This window comes from Ornithodoros turicata, chromosome 3 (genome assembly GCF_037126465.1).
Source record: "Ornithodoros turicata isolate Travis chromosome 3, ASM3712646v1, whole genome shotgun sequence".
Lineage (NCBI taxonomy): Eukaryota > Metazoa > Arthropoda > Arachnida > Ixodida > Argasidae > Ornithodoros > Ornithodoros turicata.
In genome coordinates this window covers 13,364,635-13,381,510 of record NC_088203.1, presented here as the reverse complement: position 1 = coordinate 13,381,510, position 16,876 = coordinate 13,364,635, and the positions used below count along the sequence as shown (strand labels likewise).

The 16,876-nt window shown below is 47.6% G+C and overlaps 1 protein-coding gene and 1 long non-coding RNA gene across 2 annotated transcripts in view; one reads left to right on the top strand and one right to left on the bottom strand.

Moving 5' to 3' along the window:
• Positions 1–4,140: 4,140 nt before the first annotated feature.
• Positions 4,141–6,884, top strand: LOC135389928 (uncharacterized). The gene is made up of 3 exons (XR_010421619.1): positions 4,141–4,174; positions 4,235–4,297; positions 6,645–6,884. It is a non-coding gene; the product is annotated as an uncharacterized LOC135389928 (long non-coding RNA).
• A 75-nt stretch (positions 6,885–6,959) lies between these two features.
• Positions 6,960–16,876, bottom strand: part of LOC135388128 (uncharacterized) — a 45,582-nt gene continuing 35,665 nt past the window's right edge. Inside the window, exons 5-9 of the mRNA XM_064617471.1 lie at positions 14,609–14,766; positions 12,847–13,041; positions 11,779–12,003; positions 10,498–10,860; positions 6,960–9,381 (exon numbers count right to left, since the gene is read on the bottom strand). Of these exons, the coding sequence (XP_064473541.1) occupies positions 8,197–9,381; positions 10,498–10,860; positions 11,779–12,003; positions 12,847–13,041; positions 14,609–14,766 (2,126 nt within the window). The 3' untranslated portion in view covers positions 6,960–8,196. The remainder of the gene's footprint in view (positions 9,382–10,497; positions 10,861–11,778; positions 12,004–12,846; positions 13,042–14,608; positions 14,767–16,876) is intronic.

Sequence of the window (16,876 nt, the reverse complement as noted above, 5' to 3'; positions counted from 1 at the left end):
AACCCTTAATCTCGGTTCAACGTTAACCAGCGTTGGTGAAACCGGGCCTAAATCCATACTTTTTCAAGTACCTTTTCAATGCGAAGCTCTGCCATGCGTTCTTACAACCCGTTCTATGCGTGCTTCTTGCAATGTTTATGTGTTCCCTCCCCCCTCCTCAATGTACTAAACCGTAAAATCATTCTATATCAAGGCTTGAACTTGTCTTTTTTATAATTATTATGTGTTTTCGTTGCAGCCATTGATTCATGATTTGCTATCAAACAGAAAAACGAAAAAGTGTCTTTATGTTGGAGTACACTTCGTCGTTCGTTGTATCTGCAAGATGAGGTTGGTAAAAAAGAAAAATGTCACACGTTCTGCTTCAGTGTGATCAACGTCCTCTACCCCTGTGAACTCTGCGCGTACCTTGTCGCGTTACTCTCAAACCAGTAGTGTCCGTGCGCTCCTTAGCCTCGTTCCAAGCGACGACACGACAGGGGTGGACTGCAAAAATCGCTCTTCTATTAGGATGGATACTGGTGGCCGCCGTCTTTAATGAGTCTGACCGACGATAACGTATAATTCATATAACTAGTCATCCGGTAAACATCTGGGTAACGTATCAACGTTCGAAAGATCAAACAACAAGAAGATTACTTGCTTCCGCGTGCGATATGCACAGTTGGTCACGTGAGGAGTGTGCTGGCCGATGCGATATCTGTTCTACACCGGTTCCCGAGCGGGAGAAAATGAACACGAACGAAAGCACACACATGGCAAACGGCAGTCCACACGTGCACAGTTCCTGTGACTACCACGGGGTAGCAGCACTAATGGCGGCGCCCATTCCTTCAATCGCGTACATGTAGAGAACGCCTTATTCACACAGAATGCAGACGTGAAGAAAGTGTCAGCACCAATCAGTTATATTGCTGCATTTTATGTTGCCGAACAGAATATATGTAGTTACAAAATGCTGCCGATTCAGCCGAATAAATTAGGACGCTCAAGCGTGTAACAAATAGCAACACAGTGTAAGGGCCATAATATATTTGAGCAAAATATATGCTGAAATGGCATAGGCGAAGTATTGAGACGATTTAAAGAGCCTCGCGATCATACTTCACAAAGTTCACACGAAACGTTCGCCTGTGAGTTTTTGTGCAGCTCGACGCGTATGAGTTTCACGTACCGAGTGAATCTAATTCGCTACCGACTCTGTTCAACGTACGGAGAGTAGGGCATCACAGCTTGTTATAACAGATGGTGGTACTTCAACCCATTTGCGTGTCACCTTCAACGTAGTCCGAACGCTGCAGTCGTGTTTGCTTAATCGTAGGGTTGCATGCCATCCACATCGAGTAAGGTGGTGATTCAACGCGGTTCTTGCTGATAAACGTGCTTCGAGATGATTAACGACACGTTTAAGATAAATGAATCCTTCGTGTAGGGATGGGGGGGGGGGGGGGGGGGGGGGAGGGGGTGGTGTAAATCTGCATCGAGACAAATTCGCCGAAATCGTCAACTCATTTCTTCTGCCTTACCTATACTCTGCGCCTTTCCTGTTTGTTTGTATTTCTTTCTTTTTTTTTTTTCTGGCTCTATTGTTCCACCCACAAACGCGTTTTGGAGTAGCCAGTCCTGACTGGGTCGGGACTAACATCTCCATATGTTTCTTTAATATCCAATCCAATCCAATCCACTTCATGAGTGGGAGATCTAGTAGTTGTGAGATATAGGGTTTCGCGTTTTCGGCATTTATTCCTGAGGGAATTTGTCGGGTGTTTTTCGGCATTTTAAAACGTTTGCGTGAAATAGATGCCGAAAAATCGGCAGCTATAATGACTCATGGAAGCAGGGCAGTTTAGTAGGAGGGTTCCATGTGTACTTGGACCTCCTTTGAACCAGGAATAGAAGTGTTACAAGGCAAGCTTCTTCCGTGAAATAAAGACCAGTGGCTCCGCATGCGGTATTCTCTGCATTCCACCTATAGAGGAGGTGAAAGAAAAACAAAAATGTGATTCCCCCCCGGAAAAAATAAAAATGCAATCGTGTAACGGCGTTTTCGGCATGTAGCGCCATATGAAAGAGTGTAAATCGGAGTTTTTCGGAATGCGCCGAATTTCAAATAAAATATTCGGCGGGTGTTTTTCGGCAAATGCCGAAAACGCAGAACTCTAGATATGATGTACAAAAGAAGAAGAAGAAGAAACGATGCGATTCCAAAGGCCCGACCATGTGGGACCTCAAGTCATATAGCGAATTCGCGTGGTCATTTCGTAGCAAAACGGCCAAGCGCTCGGAAATTGCTAGGTCGGCGACCGAGCTGGATCACGTGACTGTTGCCACCCGAACATGATTGCTAGGAATCTAGCAGTTTTAGGTACTTGGATCACGCTAGGGGCGTCGCGGTCGCAAGTCTTCGAGTTCTGTCGTCTGCTAAACCACGTGATTTCAACATGCGGGCCAATGAGGGCACTCGCCACCGTTGCAGTGCGGATGTGGCGACACCGGATACGGTTGAGCAATCTGCTGCTCGATCATTTTGAGACCGGGCAAAAAAAGTGCTAGTTAGCAAATTCCGAGCGCTCGGAAAGCGCCACGCGAACATGCGAGATTTGCTTCATTTTGACCAAGCGAACATGACTGCTCGAGATCTGGCAAAAAAAGTTGCTCCGAAATGACCACCCGAATTCGCCAATAGTTCGCACCCAGAGACTTATATGCCGGGCCCAGCAGAGTATCATACTGTGGAAGAAGAGTATGATCCCCCGTATGTATGAAATCCCCGTATGTATGAAATCCATTAATAACAGCATGAGATCTCCATTCATTATCTCCAAGTGAAGTTGTTGTTTTACTCTGGAAGAGGTTTGGGTGTATACACTGTCCTCCCCGTCTTTCTTTCTGTTGACGGCCGTCCTGCAATGGCGTCTTCTTCCTTTTGTCTTAAAAATGGCGCCTCACACGTTCTACTGACGCGAAACGGAAGAAACGCACCTGGCGTCCGAACCGGAGACCGTCCCGCAGCTGCCCTTTTTCCATCCTACCGACAGCCGATATCACACACGCGCTGCAGTCGGATCTCGGACATCATTGGATCGACTCTCGTTTCTTGCATGCTGTAAATAGCAACTGACGACGAATAGAAAATAAGAAAAGTGAGACGTCCCAATGGGACTTCCAGTTTATATCTTTCGTGTCCTCGTGACTATTCATGAACAGATATTACATTGATTGTGTAGGGAGGTTACGAATAACGTCATTTATATAATAGTGAGTTTTAGTATGTCGTGCTCTATCGCCTTTGCGTACGCAAGGAATACCGTTGGTTGTACTGCGCACGCGCAAATCATAAACAGAGCTTTGCGCATTGCGCAGACCAACAGCACTATCACTTACGTACGCCAAGGCGACAACGTGCGATATACTAAAACTCACTATTACCTAAGTCGTTTAGATAGAAGCTCCCCATCCCCACTGATTATTATTCATATCGAAGCCCATAACCATCACGACATGCGACAGGAAACATTTAAACTGGGACGCAGATTACGGAATATCAAAAAGGGGACTCGCGCTGCAACGAAGTTGAATTCACAGTTCAACGAGATATTCAAGCCGAGGGGAGCGGTGGCACATATTTACGTAAAAAGTGTATGGCGTCTACGTCACGATTTGCCTCGTGCAGCACAAGGAGTCCATTCTGTGTTTACGTCACAGAGGTCAGAGAGTGACTTAGTGACGTAGTTCATAAGCGAATACCTCTCTGATCAATCCGTGCGTCCGTTGAGACATTCGTGGCGCCATGGCTAGATACTTCGGTAACTGTTTCTTCTTCTTCTTTTTTTACATTGTATTGCGAACCTCTAAGTACAGGGTGTATGCTTTAAAAGGTCAGTCACATTTTCGCCTGTGGCGCGATACCTACTTGACAGACAGACTTCCGCTGCCGCAGAGTGAAGAAGTTACGCCAGGAAACCCTACAAAAAAAATCGTCGATATCAGGCACTGCGTTACAAAATCAATACGGCCACGCAAACTTTCGTCTTCATGCATTTCCTATGCGCTATACCGACGTAAGCACGCCAGTCTGTCGATAGTTGTTTGTAGCTTCCGCATGGGGCGCTTTTTTTGTAGGGTTTCCTGGCGTAAAATCTTCACTCTGCGGCAGCGGAAGTCTGTCTGTCAAGTAGGTATCGCGCCACGCGCGAAAATGGGACTGACCTTTTATAACATATACCATGTACAGTGGGAAGCAGACGTGGCTGTTAACGGTTCCACACAGTGGAAGAACTGCAAGAAAGACTGAAAGGTATAGTGTTGGTTCATCCCTTCACGGTTTGCAAACAGAACGCACGACCGGAAGTTGTCTAGGATTCCCAGCGTCAGCGGCTGCATGTGTCGCCATTTCTAAACAGCGAAAGGGTTTAACTGAAACGAGTGACACGGCGTGGCGCCACATGTAGCCGCTGACGCTGGAAACCCTGGACAACTTCCGGTTGTGCCTTCTGCTTGTAAACAGTGAAAGGGTTAATACTCTTGTGACAGCTCATATACTTGTATACACATATAGAAGTACATATACATTGTATATTCATTGCATAACAAACATTGTACGTACATATACTCATATAGTTGTGACAGCTCAGGAGCCGCAGCCACAGCAGAGGTGTATCGCCGCCAGCGGAGAATGCAGTCTTCACACTGGGAGTGGGGCATGTACATAGAAATGCATAGGAGGACGAGAAGATGCGCGAGAAGGTGTCCTTCAAATCCAATCCAATCCAATCCACGAGAAGATGACGGAGGCCAGGCATACGAGGAAGCCGATTCGCATGTTTTGTTAACGCGAATATTTTACGTGTTTGCTTTAAAAGCACTTCAAATGTGCTCCGAGTACGTTTTCGACGAGTGTTTTGGTAAATTGATCAGTATACAAGCGACAGTTTGAAGTATGCAGGCGAACTACCTTGTAACTCGGAGTCGACATGCGACTAAGCCAATCAGCGACGTCCTTAGAGTTGCGAGTGGAGTTGACCTGCCGGAGTTGTCTCGTCCCGAAGTACAGTAACCACTGGGTCACGACAATGAATTACGTTGTTTGTAGCTGGGGTTTCGGGTTTCCGGAGAGTTTTCTTTTGTCATATTCGGAAAGTGTTTAGAACTTTCCGAGAATGAGGAGTTTTTATCGTTTTTTTTTTCAACCGCGTTTTTTGCTTTAAAAAATGCGACCTACAGCTCTAAAACGACGTTCTTGCAAAAGGAATGATAAGCATCCTCGCAAGTACGCAGAGAGACAACAATGGTACAACAACAGCCACGAATGATTTTCTCTTCGGAGCCCTTAGATTGCCTTGAGTCCCAACTTCGACGGGGTCCCAACTTCGATGCGATTGATTGCCCAACTTCGCGCCTTCGACCTGCCGTCCGGCTCCCCCTCATAGGAAGGCGTCTGCCCCCTCTAGCCCCCCCCCCCCCCCTCCTCGGAACGGCTCTGCAAGTAAGCTTACTGTTATAACTCGTAGACAGCGACATCTGCATCACGATATTCGTTAACATTCTCGACACGCTTTCGCTTGCGTCCAGTCTTACACTGTCCGCGTTGCAACAGCTCGCTGCCCTTTCAACCTTAGAAGAAGACAATTCTTGTGTCGTCTGTGCTCCCTTGTCCACTTTGAGGCGGAAGAGAAAGCGTGGTCCTCAGAAAGAGGGAAAGAAGAACTATTCGCGCTGGACGTTTTCCAAGTAGACCTGGGAATGGCGGGAATGAACTCAAAGTGCCCCCGTGTCGAGTAGAGCCACTTAGTGGGGTACCCTTTTCAGCGACTTCAGTGTCGAGGTGCCTCTAAGTAAGGATGGTGTTTACCCGCATTACGTAGATGCCTCGTGCATTGTGAAGTGATAGACCGCTGCGCTGTGGGTTCCGAAAAAAAGACTCACCCTTTCCCAGTGTTGCGGTAACTCGAAGAAGTCGATTGGTACAACTGAAGCGTTCGGGTGAACGCAAGTGTGTCGTACAGCTAACCAGTGCCATATGAGTGTCCAAGCATTCCTCGTGTCCCTTCAGTGCAGTCTGGAACTGCTGTGTGCGGCCATGCCTCTGCTTGTTCAGCCATCGGGGGCCTTTCCACCAAACCTCACAGTCACGCAGCAGATGCCCCTTAATACCTAAAAGATCCGATTTAAAGATCCCCCTTCCTTTTCGTAGGGGCTGCTAACTTACGATCTTGATCTAACGATCGATAACGATAACGTTAGGTAACGATCTAACTTGATGGCAATCCCTGACACAAAAGGAAACGATCCCAGCAAACCAGTCGTCATGTCACAGCTTTTCTTGCCGAGTCCTCGGATACTCACTGCCCCAGTGCCCAGTGCCCGAGTGCTCGGTTACCCCAGAACCCCAAGCTTTTCGATTGCTTTAAATTTTACTAGCGATGTTCTTCGGAGCTTTTCGGATACATCCGAAAACACGGAACCATATTTAGTTTTATTGCTTTGTTCACGTACCTTCCAGCCCCTTAAGTTGTGTCATTACTCAAGAGTTCCAATGGAAAGTGGAAGAGGCACTAGAGCACCTGACCTGTCCCGACCTTACCCTGGACTGTGTCAGCGGTGAATGATCAGCCCATCGTTACACTAATCGTTTTTCCTTTTAGTGTCAGCGCCGCGACGCAACATTGGCTGTGAGCGGCCTGCAGATGTGGACAGGTGGAGAGAGGACAACGGGAAGGAGAGGGAGACAATGGGGTTAGTACGCGTCCTGGGCCGACTTCAGAGAGAACTCTGCCGACAACCGACTGGAAAGTTCGCCGGGGAACCCGAGACAGCAGAGTCAGTGGAAGGATTCGGACCAATCACCTCCCAGTCTTCAGCGTGAGCTTGGAGCTACTGCACAATTTATTTTTAGTACGGTCTAGTAATTCCTAAAAAAAATTAATGAAGTTTATACTATATTCAAACATCAACAAAAATAGGGTAAAATCATTTTATTCACACTTATACATACAGCAGGAAGATTCGCCACGAAAGAACCGTCTCCACGACTTCCACCTCCCCCACGTGACACCAGAGATTCCCTATCAACATTATAGCCTCGAACCACCACAAAACCGTATTTTCCGTGAAGGGCAATGAAGTTCTGTGAAGTACCGTGAAGCACCATGAAAATCCGTGAAGTTCTGCGAAGTACCGCTATATGTTCCCCAAAGACGGTGTACGTGTCCTGATGCAATCAAAATCATTCGCACTTTTGGGGGACGACCTCAACCATGAAAGAACGGCAGCGCCACAGCTGAGTTGCGTTTCAGCGTTGCCAGCACCTTAACCGTGTATTCGCATGAGCGACGTCCCCACGGGATATTCTCCTGGAAAATACAGATTACCGAGCAGAACTTCCGCCGTGTGTTACGGTGAGCATTCGCACGGTGCCGCGGAACATCGGAAGTGGCGTACTGTGTACTCAGCAGACGACAGCACCAGCGTCTTTTCCGGTCGTCTGCTACGGAATATCTTGTGGCTGTATACCGCTGGATGTTCCCCATGGCCCACGGCTAGCAGTGCACGAAAAGACGTGACGTTGAGCGCTTGCGCTCACGTGGCAGCGCAAAGCTATGAAGTTTTTCGCATCTTCCGCTGGAGTGTTCTAGAAAATGTCGCACTTGTGAATACACGGTTACCGATTGTTGGCGAAAATGTCCCGTCTCCTTCAGGTGTCTTTTATAAGGTAGCTTTACATAAGAATCAACCATAAGCCGCTGTCTTTTAGTTGCTGTTACTGACTTCTGGTGCTTTTGGAACTTGGACCAATACATTCCACTGCACGGCTCCTGGTTCAAGCGTTGCCAAGCGCATGTGCAACCTCATGTCTGTCGGAAGTTGCACGCGAGGATATACTCTATACGTATTCGTCTTAGACTCAAGTGTACATCCGTGACACCCGGAAAACCTGAACCACTTGGCACGTTGCGTCGTATTACATCACGAACAGTACGACGACCTCTTTTTGACGGGCAGATGCATGTCCCTGAGCGCCACTTCTTCCGACACTGGATGAGAGACTCTTAAACACATGATCACGAACACAGATGTCGATTAGTTGTCGCAAGCAGAACTGAAAGAACTTGCAGACGGACTTGTCTTCCGCCCTGTCACGTCGACCCGAACCCCATATCAGCATTGCCGTATCACACCTGTCCTATCATATAATTCTTATGGATAAGCAGACCCAGGAAGATAGAGGGGATTCTTCACGACTCCATTCGGCATTCTGACAGGCTCGAGCAACTTGATACCATTCCTACCGTAACAACACTGTGGATTCTCCAGTTCTTTTCGAAACGTAGAGAACGCCGAAGACATTGAGTCGGAGTACGCAAGAGGCTTATGCTGGTAACCACCGTGACTGTGCAGAGCGAGAAGGTACGGCCCAAATATACCCACTAGCAAGAAGTAGGCCGTTGTCACTAACGTGAAAGCCACCGACATGAACTGGTACTCATGGTTTGCCATGAGCATAAAGGCTGTATTCCCAGCGGCCGCGATGGGCACCACGAGCAAGGTAGTCCAGAGCAGGCTCCTAGCGTCTCTACGGTTATACGTAGAATCTCTGTTGTGGAACGCCATGAAGATCGCCAAGAGGAGCACCAGGAAAGCGTACACCTCGTGAAAGAGGAAGCGGAGTTGCTGAATATGACAGTAGTTCGCGTACCCGCTCGTGATGACTGGCTTCAAGATCCAGCTCTGCACTTCGATGGCGACTTGCACGCCGACGATGAAGCCGACGGTGAGAATTTGGTTGACGCTGTTCACCCTCCCTCCCAGTCCCACACTGCGCATAGAGTTGAGGTGCATCCCTTTTAAAAGGAGGCATCCAAACGCGAACACATAGCTCGTGTGGTGAGCGAACTGCTGGGCACCGCACAGCTTTTGAGAGGGCTTGAAGGTGAACAGAAGACTTGCAATGAACAGGCAGTTTATGGAGAACAGCAGGAGGAGTGACGTCACTTGGTGGCCCTTCTTGACGACTCCTTCGCATAGTTTCATGAGAAGGAAGACCATGACGTAAAGGGAAAGGAGAATACCGAAACCGGAAGTCACGACTATGACCAGCGACCAGGGCTTGGAGATCCAGAGAGCGATCCGGGGTTTTGTGGTGCGGACGATGCTCGTTGTGCTCGGCGGAGACGTGAGGGGCATCGGCGGCTTCTCGCTGACTTCGCCTTCGACGAGTGTCTGCGGTTCGTCGGGCTTGACGATCTCCAGGTTGCTGGAGCGTAAGTTGGACGATCTTTGGCGGGAGAAAGGCTTCAGCTGCGAGGAGGAGTCGCGCTGTGTTTTTGTCGGGAACAGGACCTCGTCCACGACTAGGCCACCTTCGTCAGTGTACCATCCGATCTGCGAAAAGTTGATTGCTTACATATCTGCTAAGTAAGGTGACGTCACGGAAATAATTCGCACTTTATTCTACTTTGTGCATATGGAACAGCACACAATACTGAAAAAGACGTTCGGTAAAACTTCAAGGTAAATTCTTATCCTAACGGTTTCTTGAAGAAACTAGTCCTAAGTATAGGATTCAGTGGCGTCACAAGGGTAGGCATCACCCGGAGCTGTTCGCCACCCGGTGCGGGAGCTCTTTGCACCCCCCCCCCCCCCGTAATGAATCCCTTTCCATACAAGACGGTACGCGATACGTAACAATATCATACCACATATCACGTGCTCGCAGTGGGTTCCTCATGTCGCCGCAGAGAAAGAAGGGTACTGGTGCGGCGTGTCACCTGCTTCCGTCGCGGACTGCAACCCCCCCCCCCCCCCCTCGCACCCTCTAGTGACGCCCCTGGTACGACTGAAATGCGTTATTCGAAAATCCACTAGAGATACTGAATGACCTACAAGTGGACTATTTTCTTGCGCGGCATGCTTGTAGTGCGTGATGGACACGGCTGCGGGGTTCGTTCGTGGATTTCTGATTTATTTTATTGAAACAAACCAACGTTCGACGTGAATTCTGCGACGTTTCATACAGTACGAACGGAGAGAGCGATCACAGCTATAACGATATATGGGATATTCCGATTGCTTTCACAGATTTCTTGCACAGTTAGATCGATGACCATTATGTATACATCCACCGCATTCTGGAGGTGTCACTTTGGGACTTAGTTCCATAAGTATCGCGTTAAGCATGCACGTGCACCTTGGTATGAAGGGGTATAGACCCCAGTGACGTCGGTGAACATCACGATCACGGCACATATTTCTGTCGAGCGTTGCCAACGAACCTTATCAATAATGCTAATGCTCTAGGGGTACCTAAAGAGAAAATGGTGCAAATGCGGTATACTTGGTATATCGACATAATACCAGCGCAACTGAAGATACAGGAATATAGACCAGACGAGAGACAAGCGCTGAATTTCGAAAATAGTGGATACGCTACGCGCCAGTTCGACGAACTTCGAGATCAAGAGCACGGAAGTATCGTTGGGCTAAACAGAAGCTACTGACCTCGAGAACTTCCCCTGAGGTCGACACAGCCTTGATGGAGTACTTGACCGTGGCCAGGTGTCTGTCCTCCGTGAAGTGCAGTCCCTCCGACATCCGGTGGGTCTTGAAGCTTTCCAGGATGGCGTTGCTGAGACGGCCCCCGAAAAGGCAGTCAGTGCCCCTTCCACAGTGGATTTTTCGTACGGACTGCAGCGCAGATATGAGCGTGGAAACGGCGTTTACCACGGCGCCCACTTGTCCATCGTCCGCGTCCCATCCGTCCGGTATGTCGTTTTTCCCTCCCGCCGTGTGATTGCTGTAAGTCTTTCTCAGCTCTTCCAGGAAAGGAGCGTTGCTCGATACACTGGTCTTGCGGAGCACCTCCTGCATTGTGATTGGAGGAGAAGAAGATAGGGAGCAATTTAGAAAAGAACTTTCTGCGAGTGGACAGTATTTTTTTTTTGTAAAATATTTCCGGGACATCGAAGCCGACAAAAGGTTTTGACGCACGGTGCCCATAGAAGACTTGCACACTCATTATATACTTTGATCATTTCATAATCATTGTTCACTTGTTCATTGTTTCTGCCACCCTCACAACATGATTAACCCCATCAATTGCTGGTTGTCTGTGTTATTTACCACCCTTTAGTGGTACGAGTCAGTTCGAGAGGCTGGAGTAGCAACGCACCCGTGGAACCACACTCCCTATATTACAATTTTTAGTTCACATCCAATTCAACCCAAATTCCGCAGTTGCCATGGTCGAATATTGCAACGCTGCTCGAAAGCAATTCTATGATTCCCTCCTTTCTTTTTCACGATAAACATATATTCCCCGTATACTTGCAAGTTGAAATTTTCTAGGGAGCGCCAAATATAGGGTAAACACCTGTGGTGAACGCAGGACGTGCGTTTCTTTTCTCTAGAAAAAAGTATGTGTTTGTACCTTTTCTAGAGCTTTTTCATAGTCTCGACCATTTACTCATTCGGCCCATCATTACGCTGAAAGGGCGATCCTGGAGTGTCACGTGACGTTCACCTGCCAATTGCTGTTGTGTTTCGACAGAAATACTGAAAGGAGACAGAAGTTCTCACTTCTGTAAGCCCTCAAATTCTACACATAAGTCTTGTCGCAGACCCAGTATCGTTGTACAACCATACCAGTAAAATGCAACAGATGAAACTGGCTCCGGCATCAAGAGGAGCAACGTTTCGTACAGCGATATATTTCATGCGCGTATTACCGCAAAGTGCAGCTTTCGTTCGCGCAGGACTTTGCTAATCGACGTGTAGAATTACCTGAAAGTAGGCTTCGAACTCCGGTATCCGCACCTCAGAAGGCGAAAGCAAGATCAGATTTTTAAGTCCACGCAGTTTTTCCTCTGACAGGAAATCGTGCAACGAAGACGTCAGCTCCGAGGTGGTGACGACGATCCAGCTGGAATTAGCATCGCTGCCGTAAGTCGACAGAAAGTCGACAGCGTCCTCGGTCGATAGGAACAGGACAGCTGCACTGGCTGACACCTGCAGCACAATAAAAGTTAAGGTAAAAGTGCCGCTACGCACTAAATCTCGTGTTTTCAGCATCCTACCAAAGTTATGTTTCTGAAATCTTCTTGTCTCACTTTACATTCCTGCAAAATATTTTGGCTCTACGTGACGTGAAAGCTAGAGAAAATTCATTTTTATTTTTGAGAACTGTGACGTCATGTTAGGCTCCGACAGAGCGCCCGGCTCTCATCTGGCAACGTTGTTGCCATTCGCGTCTTCCGGGGGCTCACTTTTTGCACTCCGTTAGCGGAGCCCCACGTGACATATCCGACCGCTCCGACCTTCGAGAAAACATAAAGGAGGGAGAAGACATCTCTCCAAGTTTCCCCTCTCTCGACCAGTAGCACGTGACTTCTCCACCACAAGACCCTCCCCGGACGCGGCGTCGTTGCTAGGAGACGAGTGACCTCTCCAGAACATGACATTATTTGATCATTACAATTTGTGGGCTCATGATTACGTCACCCGCTCCTCACGTTGTCGAAGCTTGTGGAGTCTCAGCAGATCTTCGAAAATTGACAGAAATGCACAGTGTTCGTAAACAGGATTGAAATTTCGCGTGTAGAATCATTGAGGCACCTTCTTTTCATGGACTAAATAAAATAAACGCTGTTTTCCCGAGTCCGCAGTGGCACTTTAACAGAAATTGAAGTGCATATCATGGGACAGCTTTACTTCTCGCTAGATGTCTACAATCAGGTCTTTTAACCCTATACAAGGTCATAAAACATAATGGAAACATGAAAACAGTTAAATGGTTCTTTCGGACGACTGTTACCAAAGCTTGCCACGGGTGACAAGTAGACAATTCTTTACCTTGACTTGCGCAGGTCGTAGAAATTCTTGCAGCGTATCGAAACTGAACGATTCCAACAGTTCGCCGATGGTGTTAGCCTTGATGCCGGAATCACCAGCCACTTTGCTGAATTGGAGCGATGCTCTTCGATGTCCGTAGGACGCCACGACCACGATCTGGAGCCATCCTAGTCGGCGTAGTACACTCACGAGGCCCTACGAATTATTGAACATTAATGAACACATGTACATCTGATGCTTTGATACTTACAAAAGGACCGTAAAGTAAATGGTAAATCTATAAAAAAAACGTGCGCTCTACTGAAAGCTTGTAACTTGGACGCTTTAGATACATAATAGCTCTGCTGTGCATTGAAGATTTTTCCAGGAATCTAATTTCAAAGATTGCTGCGCGAGGCAAAATTCGCGAATTCCAAGACGTGGCAACCCTGAGGCGACTCGCGCGCCATCTATTGAGAACGCAAGCAACCAGGCCCTGTATAAAATGGGCTAAGGAACAGTAACTAACTAACTAACCAGGCTACCATGTGAAAGGTCGTGGCCAGCTGCAGTGTGCACTTCGTCATCGAAGGTGCCCGGGTGGTGCGTCCCGGAACACTAGAACGCAAACCAGACTCCGTAGAAAAATTGCCAGGGTGCGACGTTTTGCACACAGGAGCGATCCCAGGCGACTTTCACAGCCTTCATCTCCTGGTCACTCTATTGACGCCGGCACCGGGCAATGGCAGAGGAACAGACGGCACGGAGGAGTGGAGAGAGAGAAAGGCCAACAGATGGCGTACATCGCGCAGATATTCTTATAGGTTGCAACCTATTCTTATAGTGACTGTAGTTGCAACTACAACAGTTTAAACCGAAATTTAGAGTTGCTGTTACTCTTCAAAGCAGGTATGATATGAGTTAGTAACCCGTCTCAAATACGTTACGTAGAACTTTAACACCACGTGATACCTGTCCGCCAATCTGGGGCGTGCTCCCACTGCTTTCCTTGGCGAACGTAGATAAAGGTTGTGTTCGTTTATTGGACTCGAGTAATTCGGGAGCTGAGAGAGTCGACTCTTGCTGGGCGAAAATGCCCTAGTGCGGCTCTCATCATGACGTCATCGCCCCGGCAGTGACTCTCGTTCTAAAATTGGAGGAATCAACACTGGCGGTGCTCGAGAGTCGACTCCCATCAACTCTCTTCTCCGATGCGAGTCGAGCGAGATGCATTGCCCCAAGCATTACTCCCTTTCCTGACTAAATACTAGGTAAGGTTATGCGACACTTAGGGACTATTTGCAGTGATGGGGAAAAAAATTCATGGTCAGGGACTAAAATGGAGAGTAATTGCTATCTAGGGGACTAGAAACTCTAATACTCGATTTTTCTTAGAGTGCACCGGGGCAAGATCTTGGATTAACATGTTGTTATTAGTAATTTTTCACTTTTATTCCGCGAAAAAGAAAAAAAAAACAATCCCTGAAGCCGCCAAAAGACTATATTTTCGTTAGGACCATGTCACGCAGTGTGCTAAGTCTTCCATAACTGACGAAGACGAGCAACGCCGTGAACCTACCTCTGAGAATCCCCGCGGATCACTAACGTTGCCGGAAATACAAAACACATGAAGACCTTCAGGAGTCCGCACCCATGAATGAAATTCTTTTATGGACTTACGCTTATATTCTATATTATATTTTACCATGAAATATATAGGAGCCAGGTTTCTGAACCTACGACCTTCTTTTTACGCATATCGGTGTGTCAGAGGTACCCTTACCCTGGACATAGACAAGGTAGACGGAGCTGTGCTGTAGACGTTGGGTAGACTCGCCAAATGGTCGTCGCTGTCACTGGCGAGCATGGTAGGTACGGAGAAAGACGCTAAGGTCCTGCTGGACGTCAGCAGGACAGGGTCGCTCCCGTACAAGACAGCGCCTGCAAGGAAGGTCAGTGGTTAGGGTACAAGGACACGTATACGAACACCTTATCTTTGTGTCTACAGAAAGACGCTCCACAATGTAAAACACCCGTGGAATACCGTATGCCACAGAAGCAAGCACCGATGAACAGCGCAGTGTCAGCGGCGTATGTTGCACTCGTCACGTTTTCCAACTTCGCTACGGTTCTAATTTACAAGGAAGAAAGCTGAGACTCATTGCCAACTGCTGACACCTGACTCTTCTGAACCTGCATTTGAAGCGACCAGCCCGCCTTGCGAGGCGAACTATCGACAATTCCAAACCTTCCACGGAACCACCGAAAGATACACAGGTAAGCGCTGTTACGCGACAGGGGAACTCTGTTCCCTTGAGCTCAGGACAACAGCTTCTGCTATATAGCTGGAGCGATGGTGGACTGCGCGTCGACTTTACGGAGACCTGTTAAATTCATGGAAGTTGTGCTGCGCAAACAACTTGGCCATGTTGATGTTGATTAAGCTGGGGCTTCCTCACATTTGCTCCCGAATCCTTCAAATCTTCACTACTTTGTGGTTGATAACTTACTAAGCCGGATTTGTTCTTCTTTTGTTTGTTTTTCTACCCTTCAACCAAGTGACTCGAACACGCGGCGCAATTTCAGTTCCGTTCAAGTTTATTCAACTTTACCACGAGCAGAGGTAAAAGTTAGCAAGTGGCAATTTCACGCACGATTGATTTTCTTTGCTTTCACTTTTGCATCAAAGGATTCTTCTTGTCCATCGAACTTGTTTACGGTCGTCAAATTTGTTCGATACACGTTTCACGAAACCGTAATTCGCAGTTCAACCTTCGCGGAAACAAGCAAGGCGTATCTCAGGAGGCGGAAAGGCCCATTCGGATGAAAGAGGACCAGTTGGACCTACATGATCGTAAGACGTTGTTCACATTGAATTCCGAACAAGCTATTCTTTCTTTTGTGAGAAAAAGAAAATGCCTTTCCAGTCATTCTCTGATCGCAGGTAGCGGTGCGTGGTAACGACTCGTGAAGTATATTGACCCTCTCCGAAGTAATCTTCGCTTGCCATCAAGCGGTCAGACTGGGTAGGCATTGAAGAGTGTAATCTATATATTTCAACGAGTGGTCATCGCGAAGGATGCACATTTGTAAGAAAAAGATGACTTTCAACGGTTCGCGAAATGCTCTCGCCGATGCAGTCCTCAGCAGTCGTCGGTGAATCAGCTTCCAGGCGTAGATGGCGCGGAAAGAAAGTCTTCATTATTGTTCTTATTATTTTAGAAGGTCCGACACCAGGACAGCAGCGCAAAGGAACACTTCGTTTTCGTCCTTCTCGTTCGGCGCTTATAAAAGAGAGAGAGAGAGAGAGAGAAATGTAAGGAAAATAGGAATAAAATGGACTACGACCATAGGACAACCTAGCACATCGATCAGGCGTACACAAATTCATTTATAGTTAGGCGAAGTACAGAAAATTTGTGAAGATTTGTGACGGCGTTTATGGACGTTTTGGAGCAGTTTCTCGATTCGGCCCAGAAATGGAGCAAGTGGCACCTTGAAATGAATGCGAAGGTGCAGGGGCACCGATTGCACCCTGCGAAAAAAACGCACCATTGCTGGATATAGGTTGCCTCATCGGTAGGATTAGGCAACCTATGCAACCTATACGCAACCTATAGGGCAGGGGGGAGCCGTTGACCCGGTGGACAATGTTTACTTGCTGAAGCCAGGGGGAAGCCGTTGACCCCCTGGCTTCAGCAAGTAAACGTTGCCGTTGCAACACCACCACAAATTACGATTCCTTCTTTCTAGGGATGTGCCAATCGAATCCGCGAATCCTTGAATCCTAAGCAGGGATTCGAGATTGGGAAATCCGAATCCCAGTGCCGAAAACGGCGAATCGAATCTTTCGAATCCACCAACCACGTTTCTTTGTTTCTTTTTCAAACTTTTCAAATTGGTAACACGTTAAATAAATTACGTTTAAGAAGAACTATATACGGGCATATTTTCTCCCGAAACTGTACTATATTATTTATTTTTTGTTTTTATTAAACAAATATATCATATTCTGGTTCAAAATACTTTTCAGTAGAAGTTTTTTTCTGGC